Below are 15,638 nucleotides of genomic sequence, written 5' to 3'. Positions count from 1 at the left end.
TCAAAAGCTTTGCTGGAAGTAGAATTCAAATATATTGGTTATCTTTGACAATTTCAAAGGTCCACATTGAAAATTCAAATACAGTTGAAAGAGTTCAAATATGGATTATCTTCTCATATGGAAACAAAAAAATAAGTACTCTAAATTACATTATCATGAATACTCTAAAATTATTTATATATTAATACACAAAGCTATTATCAGGATTAAATGAAATAATCTGAGCCAAGCCAATATATTAATAATTAGAATATGTCAGTTGCCACTCAATAAATGGAATTATTACATTAATTTTGTTATTATTATTTAGTTAGACATTGAGTTACATGTATGTCTGACTTACCGTTGGAGTTAATATTACAATATTTTTTCTTCATAGGAAAACATGCATTCTGAGTTCCAAGTAACTAATTTACGAGTGGATTTTGAAATAAAAAGAAGTGGTGTCTGTCATTCTAAATTATATATAAGGCTGTATTTACTTGAAGTTGAAACCATTTAGTCAAATACATAGGCAGGTTATATTGCAGTGAAGCATACAGTTTCTAAATGTTGTTTCTCTCTCACTGTAATGAAACATTCATGGAGATACATGATTTGAATAATTGATTTTTAAGGTCTCCGAACAAATGTTCCAGAGAAAAATTTAACTATTTTACTGAAAAAAATAATTAGCTATAGGAAAGTTTCTAATTTCAATTATTAATGCATAGAAATGATGCAACAAACCACAATAGTCTTCAGAACATTTACCTCTAATTCCTGAGATGAACTATATCCATCTTTCATTTCTACTAAAGGGGTAATAAGATACTTATTTCTAATTTTACTTTTAAGCTCTGATTGTCTTTACATTGATGATGTTATTCTAAAAGTTCATCTATGAAATATATTTTTAAACTAAAAAAAAACCCTAAAATCTTAAATATTTAAATTTTTTCTTATCAAAATGTCTTTGTTTCTGGAAAGCTATTCCTGTGTTGTATGCTGTCAAATACATTTGAGAAGCAACAAATCAGCATTGTACTAGCACTAACTTTTTCCTAATAAATATTTTAAAGAAACATTAATTACAAATCATAGGTTTTCTTACAAAACACAAGTGATTTCACATAGTCCCCAAAATATTTTCTAGTCATAGAACTTTAACTACTTCTATCTTAGAGAGCTAGCAAGTTTGGTATCTGTATTAAATTTCTATTAATTTATTTAGGAAAGATGAGCAAAAACAAAGATATAAAATGTGCTTAGCATGTATAAATTTACCAATATGGCTTACTCCATCAATTAAAACAACTGCTAAGCGATACACCTCATAACTATATCTAATACATTGTATAGCCATAATTTTTCTTAGCTTCAATACAAAGATTTTGCAAGAGCAGATGGATAAGTTCTACAGAATGTAAAACTGTTTGATTTTATATAACATGCTGAAATTATTTCATATATTTCTGAACTTGTGTTGTGGATGAAAATTAATCTAATTTAAGTGCACTTCCAATTATTAAAATAGACATTCGGCTCTGCATAATTCTATACATTTAACATAGAATGAAGCTTTAAACATGCTTTCTCAACATGATTAACAGCTGATACAGTCTGCCTTAGTTATGTGAACTTACTTCATAAAAAATTGTTATGCTCAGTTGCATTTCCCAATTGACGTCAATCTCGTTTTCTCATAATTTAATCTTTCAAATTCTTAAGAAGTGTTGTTTTTATTAAAGAAATATCTTTTAGAAAATAATATTTCTTCCCCCTGTAGAAATAATCTACTCATTTTCACTTTCAGGTGAAAGTATAAATTTTTTTTTTTAAGATTTTATTTATCTATTTGACAGACAGAGATCACAAGTAGGCAGAGAGGCAGGAGAGAGAGAAGAGGAAGCAGGCTCCCTGCTGAGCAGACAGCCCTATGCAGGGCTCGATCCCAGGACCCTGAGATCATGACCTGAGCCGAAGGCAGAGGCTTTAACCCACTGAGCCACCCAGGTTCCCCGAAAGTATAAAATATTTTTAACATACCTGTTTTTATAGCTTATTTGCTTTTATATCATTCATCATTTAAAAGATTATCTTGAGGGGCTCCTGTGTGGCTCAGTTGGTTAAGCAACTACCTCTTGATTTCTGTTCAGGTCATGATCTCAGATATTAAAACTTAAAAATTAGTTCTAAAAAATTCTTGAATATTTTGAACCAATTAGAATTGCAAGAATAATGTCAATTACAAATATAATGTATAAGTTTTTGTCACTTGTTATATTTACATTTTCTAAAGAGATTTTCATTGGTGTTAAAGCTCACCTAGCAGTTTTCCTGATGTGTTCATAGAAAGATTTTGAAGATCAGCATAAGAAAATGGCTAACCATAAGAATTTAGAGTAAATATGACTCTTACTTTTATTTTAAAATATCTTTATTTTTCAGATGATTTGTTTCACATGAGCTTTGTACATGAAAAACAGATTGTGAGGGCATACTCTTCTCACTATAGATTTTGCTGTGTTTTCACAATCTAAGATTCTAGTTACCAAATATTAAAACAGCTAGCCTCTCTGGCTGCAGAGATAGCTTTCATGCTATAAATCAATGCACTAGCTTCTTGTAAACTGCTATGAAGCCTGGAACAATTTAACACCAAGGAGGTGTGAATTTCCTCTATTTATCTTAATAAAGTGTTAACTTCAGAGTATTTCAGTGCTTGCAGTTATATTCCAACATAAAAATGCTCAGATCCAGTTATGGAAACTTAATTAAATAATTTCATTTCTTTGTGTTTTTCTAAGGTTCTACTACTTAACCACTACTATTTCAAAAAGGGTTCTTAGAACTAATGAAAATAATTGGTAAAATAAATTTCTGAGCATAAACACAAAAACATTTTACAATACTTCCAAAGATTTTATCAACAATAAAAATAACATTGAATTCATCTATCATGTGATAAAACTGCAATGCTACTACAAAGTAATACATTGGCTAGAACAGGAATTGAGCTTGGTTTTTAAAACAATGAGTCTGGAGTGAGATTTTCTGGTTTAAGATCTTGGCTCCACTATTTACTATCTAAAGCTTTTTTGGGTAAATTATACAACCACTCTGTACCTCAGTTTAGTCATCTATAAATGGTGTGACAATTGTACTACTTCAAAGGCTACAATAAAAGTTAACTGGGTTTATATTTCTATTTAGAACAATGCCTGGCATATATGAACATTATAGATGAGTTCAAGACATACTCGGTCTAATAACATATTATTACATCAAGTGTTGAATGATATACATTTTCAATTTTGTGGTTTCTATTATCTTTCTGGAAATTGTATTGTTCCAGAGAATAACTAATGCTAGTCAATTTCTCACCTAGAGGAAAAATAAAAGATAAACTTATCCGTTACTAACCCAGAACTGAAATCATAGCTAATACTTGGAGAACACGTTGACATTCAAAAAGATCTGCTAGAAAAAAACGAGCTGAATATAGCCAGATAAAACTGAATCAAAATGTATATAGTTCTATGTTTAGATTTTTAAAATTAAATGCCAAGTCTAGAATAGAGGAATTTAGTTTACCAAGAAAGAGAACTTGACAGCACTATTTGTCACCACACAGTTCATTCTAAATTTACCTGATAATTGACATGACCATCTGTGTGAGTTAATTGGCTTTATCCAAGGGAAAGACAAACTTCTATCTTTATGCTAGGAGGAAGTTTTGCAACTTGGAGAAAGACAGCCACTTAAATGAGGGAAGCTACAGGAATGGGGAGGGATCAGGATGCTATCTCTCTTCATAATTATATTTCCAAGAGACGGCTCACGGGTCCTTGGAAGACATATACTTGGGTCATAAAGCTGGTGACAGGTCTATTTTTCTTTAAAAAGATTTACATACATTTCAAAGAGATAGAGAAAGAACTTATAAGTTTTCTAAAGTTCCCTAAGAAAATGGGTGAGGTGGAGTCTCTTATTTTCAACATAGAGAATTACATCTCTTATTTTTAATTTATATTTGAAGAAAGAAATTGGAAATGAAGAGAAAAAGTAAAGAGAGAGTGTCTGCCATATACCATCAGATTTAAGATGCAGAAAATACAAGTGGATAAAGAGAGAAATTAAGGATATTTGTTTTTCAACTACTTATAGAGAAATGAGTAATATCAAGGCAGATGGTCTCCATTAAAAAAAGAAATACATATCATAGCATAATTTAAAATTACTTGAACTATTTACCATTTATATCTAATATAAGTTCAGCCCAATAAAATTATGCTTACAAATGTGAGGGAAAAAAGAAAACTTTCTTCGTGTCCAGGCACCATTATTTATTTTCCCAAAAAGATAACTGACAAACTAAAAAGAATTGCGCTGGGAAGATCTGTACATTACCACAAACTCACTTTTGGGAATGTGCTCTGAGAAAAGAAGAACGCATAGAATAAGAAGAGTAAGTAGGAGAAACATTTATTTTACCTTCCTGTGTTGGAGGTTCACAAGGCATATTTCCATATTGAAGCTTCTATGAAGCTTTTAAGAAGTCTTTTTAAATTTGGTAGAAATTATATAGGCTACGCAAATGAGAGCAAACAACTTATATTTTCAGAGCCGGCTATATACCAAGGGAGTCAGCCACTATCCCTTATCTTGCCTTTTATAGATAAACCAAAATTTAGAATGGTATAAAATATTTAAGTCACAATTCATCTACTTGAGGATTTCCTAGAATTGCTTTATTTTGTTCTCAAATTGAAAAATGCTGTAGAGAAGATTAAAACCAACAGAGATTTTTTTTGTTTTGTTTTGACTTAGTTTTGGTGGCTTATGTACCATAGAAATCTCTCCGAGAAATTTATGTGAAAATGCCACAGTATTAGTAAGTCTGAGTCCATTTCAATTAGAATACGATGTCAACCTTCAATTTGTTGTCAAGTGTTTTCTTAATTTTGGGATTTTTTTTCTTGATTTCTATTTTTAAATCTACTTTCTGCTCTAATTGTTCTTTTCTTTCTTATGTGGACCCTGGGTATGGGTATAATGATCTATTTTTGGCAAGTTGTCACATATCTTTCTTCCTAGTTATTTACATGCCTTTTTTTTCTATTATGTAATTCCATAAACTGAAATTTGTTCTTCATTTAGGTAGATTTGTTTTCAGTGGTGTGGGTGCTTCAACTGTTGTATCACTCATATGGTTTTATCTTTGTTCCCACTTACTTTGTTGTGTTATTTCTCCTCTGAGTTCCCATATTTCTGTCTTGACATCTTCAAACATGGAGAATTTTTTTCTTTATTAATCTATTTGATTTCACAGAAAAATACTTCATTAAAGTTTTTATCTACTCCATGTTGAAATATTTTGTTGACTTTGTTTTTAGCTTTTCATTTTTTTTAATGACTTTTTGCCTTGTACGTTCCTTCTATAATGCTGCATACCTCTGAAAGTGAGAAGCTCTTTCTGGCTTCAGTTATTTACGGGATTTGATGCAGGAGGAGACAAGATGAGAACTTTGGGGGTTAACATGAAGAAGAGTCTGGTAAACTGCTTTGTTGCAAAAAATATGTAGGTTTTTTTCCTTCAACTCTAACTCCCTTGCCATTCCATGAGGACAAAGGATTGGGAAGGCTTTTTCAGCCCACACACTTGAGCCTGATGTCTAACACAAGAGTTACTTTTTCACTGGATGGCACCAACTACTCGGAAACATGCTTTTCTGACAGATTTGCTCATGATCTGAAGTGGTCAGTGATCTCTCAGCCTTCTCTCTCAAAATGGTCCCCTCTTTCAATACGTACGGTATGACTTATTAAAATATTTTGAAGTTTTGGATCATCTGTGTTGTTATTATCGAATATAAAAGTTCTACTTCATCATTTTTCTTTGTTAGAAGTGGACAGAGATTTTGTTTCTTCCCCAGCTTAAAAGTGAAATGTTTTAATCAAGTATTTTTTTTTTTTTATAACAGGTAATGTATTGTTTTCAGGGACTCGTGTATTTTTCAAGAGTTGATCTTTTACTGTCTCTTCCATTTTATCTATAATTTCTCATTAATTCGGTTTCTATCACTCTGGAGCAAATCTAGATATTTATATCCCCCACAATTATCCATTTCATTTAGCCTTTAAATTTTATTGGTGTAAATTTTTACAATTAATGTTGTTTATTTGAACCTTTTTCCTCAATACAAGCATTTATTACATAAATTCCACTCTATTTTCTGCTTTTGCTACATCCCATAAGTTTTGGAATATTGCATTTTCTTTTTCTTTTGTTTTGAGACACACTTTTTTTTTTTGAGACATATTTTGATTTGCCATTTGATATCTTATTTGGCCCAATGCTTGTGCAGTAATGTGTTGTTTAATATTTACATACAAAATATTTCATATTTTCAAAAAACTTGTCACACCAATTATTTTATACTCATTTACTATCCTACATCTTTAATAGGTCCCTTTATTATTTCTGATATTTTTGTAACATTTTGACTCACTTTGAATAAGCTAATTAGATTTCTTTTAAAGTCTACTTACTGTTTGCTCTCTACAATCTTGAGATTCATTTCTTGTCAGATTGGGTTTGGTAACTGATGTTAGTAAAGCATATTTTCCTTAAAATTTTGGCAATACTTCTGCTAGCTCCTGATATTTTTGTTTGATAGTTTGTCTTTGCCTGACTGTGGATGTACATTCTGACATAAGAGCTGGTCTTAGGAGACTGTGGGAGCAAAATGCTGGTAGACTATGCCAGAAATTTCTGTCTGATTATGTCTGGCTTCAATGATGCAGGCACTCACCCTTGCCACTTTGTTCCAAGGACAAATGTAGCTGATGCCCAGGGAAGAAGAGGACTCTATCCAGCTATTCCACATGCATTCACCCAAATAATCCCTTCTCTGGGGGCCTCCCCAACTGTTTGAATGTGTTGCTCTGGGCAAGAAGCATCCTTTGGTACCATTTCACATCTGCTGCTCAATCCTCTTCTGTAAGCCTCTTTCCTCTTTTTTCTGTATTTAAAGGAGTCCTCAAATGACATGACTAATTGATAAAAGACATTCTAGTTTTCCATCACCACTTTAGATTTAATATTTTGTAATATTTATGGCCATTAAAGGTGATTTGTGTTGGAGAGAGTTTTTATATTTTGTTAGCCATCATCATCCAAGGTCCTTGTTCAACACTTCTGTGATTACTGATTTGAAACCTGTTTTTTCCTGTGGCCTGGGTTAAACATTTCGAGAAGGTAATTTAGTAACTTACAGACTTATCTTTTCTAGGTAAGTCTCCAGCAAATATCTCTTCATCTCTCCTTGGAATGCATTAGGTTATGTGCTCCTTCCTGAATCTTTAACTGTGGCAAAGAGGATAGGATATAAAGAAAATCAGGAGGGGGCACCTGGGTGGCTCAGTGGGTTAGGGCCTCTGCCTTCGGCTCGGGTCGTGATCCTGAGGAACTGGGATTGAGCCCCGCATCGGGCTCTCTGCTCAGTGGGGAGCCTGCTTTCTCACCCTTCTCTGCCTTCCTCTCTGCCTACTTGTGATTTCTGCCAAATAAATGAAAAAAATCTTAAAAAAAAAATCAGGAATAAATGGAAGGAAAAGAGGCATTTCTAAGATAAAGAAAAATTAGGATGAGACTGATTAAAGTTATTATTAGCATTTGGGAGTCTAATATGTATAGAATTAGCAGATTATTTGGAGTACATAAAAAAATCTTAATGGTTAGAGAAAAATGACAAAATGAAAAAGAATGTATTTCCTCTTTATCTTTTTTTAAAATTTTAATACAGTTACAAGACTGTTAAATAAACATGCCTCTAGACCTTGGACACATTTACACCATTTTAATATGAAAATAAGTAGGAATGGCAGAGTATTTGTTTTTCTCCATCTGTTGTATTCCTTTGGCTGTGCCAGACTCTGACACTGCACTCTGGGTTGAATATACCCTAATTAAACTGAAGTTTTTCAAATGTGATTATATGGTAATCATTTCTGTTCTGCGGTAATCATAGGAAGGATGTCTTAGACTAATTTTTTACTATGGAGAACTAGTTAAAAGTAGGGCCAACACAAATGATATTTTACTCTCTAATTAATTCAGTTGGCTACAGCCCTATCATTCTAACAACACATAATCTTTGATGGGCAAGTTGTGGGAAGAAAAGATACACTGCTATTTAGCCATAGAAAGTCTCACTGTTATTGTACACAGGTGAAAAAAGAATGAAATACCTTCAGTGTTCATTAAGGGAACTCTGTGATGTTGGCTTCTCCATTCCTGAAAAAAAGTAGGAATATAATGAATAAATGCAGACTCTATTTAATAGAAGATCTGACAAAGTTAGGAAATGTCTTTTTGTGTTAAAAATGCATTTTGAACCTAAAGCAAATGGTTCTCTATTATACCAAATAACCATGAGGAATTTAAAAAACATGCAACCTTCTCATCAATTTTCCATTACTTAAAATCTTTCATTATAAAGGCTTTAAAAGTATTCCTATTTTGGGTCACTCAATAAAGAAAGGAAAAAAAGAGAAAAAATATTGGGCAGATTAAATAGCTACCTGCTATGGTGCTCTCCAACTTTTAAATGACTGACTTTCCAAAACAAACAAGCCATCAGTGCAATATTTTATTCTAAGATTACATAGAAATGAGGTTCTATACGTGAGTGTTACTGCAGGATTTTCCAGGACATATCCTCATGGTATAAAATATAGGGCATGTAAAAAAGAGGCACTCTAAACTCTAGACATAAACCCCTACTTTTACAGTGCTAAGAAGCTGAAAGATCTTCTAATTTATCCTTCATGTTTGTTAATTTCCAGCAGGTCTTTTCCTCTTATTTTTCTACATCTCTTCTGTGTGCTGCCTCGGTTATACTGGTATCAATATGAACATGAACAAAGCTCCTTGCTTCCTTACTGTGAGCTCAGTAACTTTACTCTAGTAAAGTTTTTTTTTTTTTTTTTTTTTTTTTTTTTTTTTTTTTGTGAATGGAAGACAGCACAAGCACCAGAGAGTACACACCATCTAGCTTTTTGATGGTTTCCTCTTTTATTTCTCTCTTCTTCACCTGTACAGAGAAACCTAAGAACCAACCATATTATTAGGCAACATGGTTCTTCCCACACATAGGCACCTGCAAGTCTTAGTTTTGTTCTGTAAGCCAAGTTGTCAGAGAATCTTTTTCTGAATTATACTCATGTTATTTTTTTTGAATGGAGGTTTTGTTTTCCATCTCAACATATATCATTAGTATAACTCAACAGAAGGCTACCTCTGTGGAGTCAACCTATCTTAACCCTTTCACTCAGTATGAGTCACAAGGTGCCATGTGGCAGGATGCAAAACAGGAGAATGACCCTTTCCTCCTCATATGAAAATCTTGGCCCTTCTTGCTTAGTCTAGGCCTTGCTTTGCACATTTAGATTCCCTGTTATGTTACCTTCCTAATATGCACTAAGTGATTACAGACCTCATCATTTAAATTTATTAATTTAAACATAAATTTGCTATAAATTTGTCTGAATTATCTTGTTTCAAATATATCATATAAAAATTTGATGCTTTATTGAAATAGGATTTTATAAATTGATCTAGATGTTCAGTAGGGTTGGACAAAAATTCCCTTAGGTTACAAGGAAATGAACTCTGACCAATGTCACCTAGCTAGGAAATCTGCTAGGGAATCTCAGAAAATGTAAGATGATATTGTCAAACTGTAGGGATGCAACGTGCCAACAACAGCTTGCAGGAAGATTGTAAATCACAACAGTAATTGGCTAATGATGCAGCAATTATTGCCAAGAAAATAAATTTGAAGTACTGGGTGACGAGGAAATTCAATTCAGAGTTTCAGGTTAAAAAGTAAAAAGTAAACAGCAATGTAAAAATGCTAACATGAGAGAAGTGTCTCAGGGAGAAACTTAGCATGTCTGACTCCACATTGCTTGCTTCTTTTGACACTGTGACCTCAAGCTTAGAAACTTCTGCTTAGCCCGGCATATAGGCATGCTACAACTAAGATTTATAAAAATTGATTTTTACCCCAAATCTACCCCATCCAAGGATAAGGAAATACATATAGAATTGACTATGCTATGTTTAAGAAATGGCATGACCAGATTCCTGTATATAAAGATCAACTGACCAAAGACAAAGAAGTTATACAAGCTTCCTGAGATGTCTACAGAGGTCAGTAATCGTTTTGACCCCAACCTCCCCCTGACTTCCTCCTTTTGCTAACATAAAAGAAACTTGAATTTCATACTAGGGAAGATGGTTGTTTGGGACGATAGTCCACCATCTCCTCAGTTTGCTGGCTTTCCAAATAAAGTTGCTTTCCTTACCCAACATCTTTCCTCTTGACAGGCCTACTGTGCAGGGAACAGAAGTAGCTTGGTCTCCATTACAGAAGTACCAGAAATATGTAGATTAATTCCTTTTATCTTTGCTTAATAACTTATAAACAGCACCATATCTTTATATTTATGCTTTTATTAATAAAAATACTTATCAGGCACCTGGGTGGCTCAGTTGGTTAAGCGACTGCCTTCAGCTTAGGTCATGATCCTGGAGTTCTGGGACTGAGTCCCGCATCAGGCTCCCAGCACCATAGGGAGTCTGCTTCTTCCTCTGACCTTCTCAGCTCTCATGCTCTCGCTCTCTCTCTCTCAAATAAATAAATAAAATCTTTAAAAAAAAATACGTATTGACTTTTAGTGCTCATTATTTATTAGTGAGAATCTCATTTTAACTTTGAAAAAATTGAGCTTTTCACATTGTAGTATGAAAAATTGACACGACTGCAGCCATTTTGAAATAGAGCCAGAGGGTCCACTGCAGAGAAAGTACTTTGCCTCTTTTGTTTGAACTGGACTATAAAACTTTGGACTGGGGGGGTGGTGCCTGGTGGCTCAGAGTCCGTCTCCTACCGTCCAGGCGGGAGGCGCGGGCCAGAGGAAGCGGGGGCGGCCCGCTGGGCGATTCATAAATCCTGTAACCAATAAAAACTCTGTTCCAAACCCGGGGCGGGATTTGAGATTAGAAGCTCCTGTGGGCAGGGCACTTCCTGTTCCCCCCGTTTTTTCTACCTAAAACGCAGTCGCCCAGATGCGCCCAGATTTTACGAAGAAATGACTTAATCAATGAGTAATGCTATTTTTAGATAGACTGGATTAACGTCTTCATTGGTTTATAGGGCTATGACTTGGGAATATAATTAATAAGACGTATTATTAACTGAATCTTTTGTTAATTTCCTATTTATATTTCTCATCATTTGATAAAAGTGAAACCCACCTCAATGCAAAGACAGGATGTAATAAATAATTGCATAAATATTTGGTTCCAAGGCTAATCTGGACTAAGATATCCGCCGTAGATATGTATTTGCAGGAGGAAATAGCTATGTTTAAAGTAACTATTTTTTAAGCAGGAAGCTTTCTGTTAGCCCACCTTCTCTTTCCCCTCACGCCCTTGTATGCACATACCGTGCACAAATCAGCGGGGACAAGAAGCTGAGTTTAGGGGCTGAACTATCCATTTGAAAAAAACGATGCTAAGTAAGGCTTAGATCCTCTTCTAGTTCTTATTGTCTCATCCAACTCAGAAATACTGTGCCTTCTCTCCCTAAGTGAAATCCTCCACTTTGGCTCCGGATTCTGGCCACTTTCATTTCACCTCCTATCATGAATTATGTATCTTCTCTCAACAGATTTTCATCTTCTTATTTTTTTTCCCCCTTGGCATTTAAACATAGTTGTCCACAGCCTAAGCGTATTAAGGGCAGGGAGAACCGGGAGCACTGGCAGTGCCCTGCCCACAGGAGCTTCTAATCTCAAATCCCGCCCCGGGTTTGGAACAGAGTTTTTATTGGTTACAGGATTTATGAATCGCCCAGCGGGCCGCCCCCGCTTTCCCCGCCCGCGCCTCCCGCCTGGACCGTAGGAGACTGACCGGCGGCGGGACGAAAATTGCTAGCGGATACTGTACTAAGGACCCGTCCTCCCCCTGGCCCGCACCATCTACGTAAAATGCGAAACTTCCAGGATACCTTAGCCTAGGAACCATCACGCATGCAGTTCGTCCTCCGCGGGCCTGAGAGCAGTAAGTTCAGCCCTAGAGACCGTATACGCATGCGTGAGAACTGGGCCGCCGCACGCGTGTGATGTCACTTGCGCGCCCTTCTAAACTTCCTTGTTTTTCTTTTAGTGCGTAGGTGAGTGAATTTCTATGTCGGTGTGGAGTTCGTTGGATGGGTGTGATGTCTTTCGGTTTGTGAGCGGGTATGCTTAAAAAAAAAAAAAAAGGTTTAGTTTAGATCAAAATTTGGTGTCGTTATTGCAAAAAGACCCTTCATAATTGTCTTTAGCGTGAGAGGGCCGTGTTCAGTATCTTGCTTGGCGTTTTGTGAGCCTCTGAGTTGAGGTAGTCTAAGTCCTCGCCCTCACAGAGCTCCAGGGGCTTGGGGAAGGTTGATGCTCACATATTAAAATTAAGTTTTGGCATTGGTGCGTGTCCCACGTAAGACGTTTGAGAAATAAGGTTGAAACTACAAATCACAAGTTAGTATCAGTTTAATAGTCCTTGAGATTGTATAGGGGCTGGAGGCAGGAGGCAGCATATATTTTGGAGTAATAACCTTTTGGTGCCCAATTTTTTTTTTAATTATTTATTTGTTTGACAGAGATCACAAGTAGGCAGAGAGGCAGGCAGAGAAAGAGGAGGAAGCAGGCTCCTTGCTGAGCAGAGAGCCCAATCCCGGCTGGATCCCAGGACCCTGAGATCATGACCTGAGCTGAAGGCAGAGGCTTTAACCCACTGAGCCACCCAGGCGTCTCAGGTGCCCAATTTGAGTACACAATATCACAACTGCTAAGGGATGAAAAAACCAAATTTTTCAATCCCCCTCCCCTTCCCCGGTAGCTAGTACATTTTAAAGCACAGTTTTGCCAAAGGACATTGCCAGTGAAGTTTTCACAGGTCCAAAAACTGGCTTTTAGAGGTACTTCTTTAAATAGAAAACTAAGTAGAAGAGGCTTGAGTTTCAGTGTCTTAGGGGAAGGCGTATATAAGCCCTTGTAATAAAATTACAGAATAATCCACTCCACCCCCAAAGAGTGATTACTAACTTAAAGGAAAGAAAAAGCAAAGCAAAGTCAAAGAAACTTAAAACTACTGACTATACTTTGGGTAAAACGCTGGTCTTTGTGTTTTCAGCAGCAAGCTGTCAATTTCCTAGTTGAATTTGCTTTGGACAACATTTTGAAACAGAGCTGATATGCCACTTGAATTAATAAAAGAAGTCAATGGAGTGCCTGAAGTTGAGCTTCTAGGTGAATTAAACAAAGTAGATATCAGTTCTCTACAGCCAGGTTGTGATTATAGCAAAAAATACATCCAGGTAAGAATTTTCATCACTCAGAATGCTTTTTTCTTCTAAAAGGAATGCTTATTTTTATGTTTAGCTTATTTCTAAGAGTTGTTTTAGGAATAGTTTTATGTGTGTCACAATGTTTGTCATTATTTGGTGCTGTTATTCTTAATTATTTAGTGTTCATTTAGCAAACATTTATTGAATTCTTCTGTGATACAGTGGAATAAATTCCGAGGGTACAGAGATGAATGAATATGATCCTTGAACTAAAGGGGACTGAATTCTTTTGGGTTTGGACAGTTTACCTAATCTCTGATTATAATTAATAGGTTGGTATTAGCATTGTGGTATGTGAACATTTAGGAGGGAACCTTTGGTTCTGACAAGTTAGGTCAGGAAGATGGAGCTGGAACTTAAAAGGGTGATGGAGATTATACCTTTCATTTTGGGTATAAGCAGCCCTCAAGTGCATGTTGAAGAATTTGGGTGTTACCCTAAAAACTGTGGGAGACCCTTAATAGATTTTAAGCAGGACAAAGACATGACTTACTTTGAGTTTAGATTACTCTGTCTTTTAGGTGAAGAGTATATCAGAAAGGGCAAGAGACTTGCAGTAATTTAGTTTAGAGTTGATGTTGGTCTGAACCAGGGGCAAGAGGAGATGATGGGATGGAGACAGACAAAATAGTAATGAAATAATAATAATAATAGAATTTAACATTAAGCCCTTTTAGGAACTTGGTAGTGCTTTATGTATATCAACTCATTTAATCATCATAAAACCCTATGGATTGGGTACTATTATTCTTGGGCTGTGAGGAGACTGCATTTCTAAAAGGTTAAATGATTGGCTTAAGATGCAGTTAATAGGGCGCCTGGGTGGCTCAGTGGGTTAAGCCGCTGCCTTCGGCTCAGGTCATGATCTCAGAGTCCTGGGATCGAGTCCCGCATCGGGCTCTCTGCTCAGCGGAGAGCCTGCTTCCCTCTCTCTCTCTCTCTGCCTGCCTCTCCATCTACTTGTGATTTCTCTCTGTCAAATAAATAAATTAAATCTTTAAAAAAAAAAAAAGATGCAGTTAATAAGTAGTAGAGCTGGTGTTAGAATTTAGACTTTCTTGCTTTGGAACTGACAAGATAAGAAGCAGAATCAATAGGTTTTGGAAGATGATTAGATGAGAGAGGTTAAAAAGGAGTTCCGGAAATTTCCCTGCTTTTAAGTCCTGTTCACCCTGCGAGAATAATAGGCATACATTTAGGAAGAAAGATAATGAGTTCGGTTTTGGATATCTTTCAGAGGTTATTAGAGGTATCCAGGTAGTAATGTCCTGTAAGCAAATAGATTTGGGGTTCTGGAGCTCATAGGGTTCCTCCTCAGGGAGATTTGGGCCAAAGAACAGAATGAGAAGATGTATTGAAGGATGTCAATATTAAGAAAGTAGCATGAATAAGAGAGATAATCCAGAGGCGTAGGAGAAAAACCAGGAGAGAGTGATGTTTTGTATACTTAGTAAGGTAAGATTCAAGGAGTAGTATCATAACTAGTAACTCACAAGTAGTAACTCTTAGATAAATTGCTTTCTGGTACACACACTCAAGTGATTTACATATGTTCCCTCTTTTAAGTCTTGAAAGAACCCTGTGAATAGATACTATTATTCCCATATTATAGTTGGGAAAACAGATACAGGTTAAGTAATTCATCCAAGGTTAGCTAGTAAGTGGCTGAGCTGTGATTTGAATTTTCATTGTCTTTGCCACTAACCAAAGCATTATGTTCCTGCTAAACATGCAAAAACATTTGGAAAATATCTGTTAGATTTAATAATCAAGAAAGTACTGGTCACTTGGAAAGACTGATGTTGCTGGGTTGGCTTTCAGTGGTTTGAGGATTCAGTGTTGGGTGAGAAAGTGAAAGCAGGAATTGTCTTTCAAGGAGTTGGAGTATGTTGTGGTATTTAGATATTTTGATTATGGAAGTCATAGTCCTGTAATAGGAACAGAAAGTTTTTAAATTTTAGCTGAGTCAGTTTTGCATTTGGTTAACAGTGACTAGCTTTTATACTATCTAAAGTCAACTTCACAACTACTGCACTAAAGTGAAATAAAACACATTACATTTTTAAAAATTTATCTGCATTTCCTTTCCTCTTCTATTCTTTCCTCACCCTGTCCCCTTTTCCTCCCAGTACACTCACACTCAAAACTCATAGACCACGTTCACAAATTTATCCTATAGCAGTTTAGCACCCTGAA

At 35.5% G+C, this 15,638-nt stretch overlaps 1 protein-coding gene and 1 long non-coding RNA gene across 10 annotated transcripts in view; one reads left to right on the top strand and one right to left on the bottom strand.

Moving 5' to 3' along the window:
* LOC106004635 overlaps nucleotides 1-12,131 on the bottom strand; it is a 36,439-nt gene extending 24,308 nt beyond the window's left edge. For all 3 annotated transcript variants that reach the window (XR_006601391.1, XR_006601392.1, XR_001177675.2), the window contains exons 1-2: nucleotides 12,063-12,131; nucleotides 8,236-8,281 (exon numbers count right to left, since the gene is read on the bottom strand). This is a non-coding gene — a long non-coding RNA (uncharacterized LOC106004635). The remainder of the gene's footprint in view (nucleotides 1-8,235; nucleotides 8,282-12,062) is intronic.
* POT1 (protection of telomeres 1) overlaps nucleotides 11,930-15,638 on the top strand; it is an 80,760-nt gene continuing 77,051 nt past the window's right edge. The window contains exons 1-2 of one of the 7 annotated variants that reach the window (XM_004741853.3): nucleotides 11,930-12,115; nucleotides 13,232-13,412. In XM_004741853.3, coding sequence (XP_004741910.1) covers nucleotides 13,290-13,412 — 123 coding nt within the window. In that variant the 5' untranslated portion in view covers nucleotides 11,930-12,115; nucleotides 13,232-13,289. Of the gene's footprint in view, nucleotides 12,295-13,228; nucleotides 13,413-15,638 lie in introns of those variants that run through there. The other 6 variants (XM_004741852.3, XM_004741851.3, XM_004741850.3 and 3 more) reach the window with 6 other exon arrangements.

Source organism: Mustela putorius, unplaced genomic scaffold (assembly GCF_011764305.1).
Source record: "Mustela putorius furo isolate JIRA1106 unplaced genomic scaffold, ASM1176430v1.1 tig00003845_pilon_pilon_pilon, whole genome shotgun sequence".
Classification (NCBI taxonomy): Eukaryota; Metazoa; Chordata; class Mammalia; order Carnivora; family Mustelidae; genus Mustela; species Mustela putorius.
The sequence above is the reverse complement of the archived record's forward strand: the minus strand, read 5'-3'. Positions and strand labels throughout refer to the sequence as shown.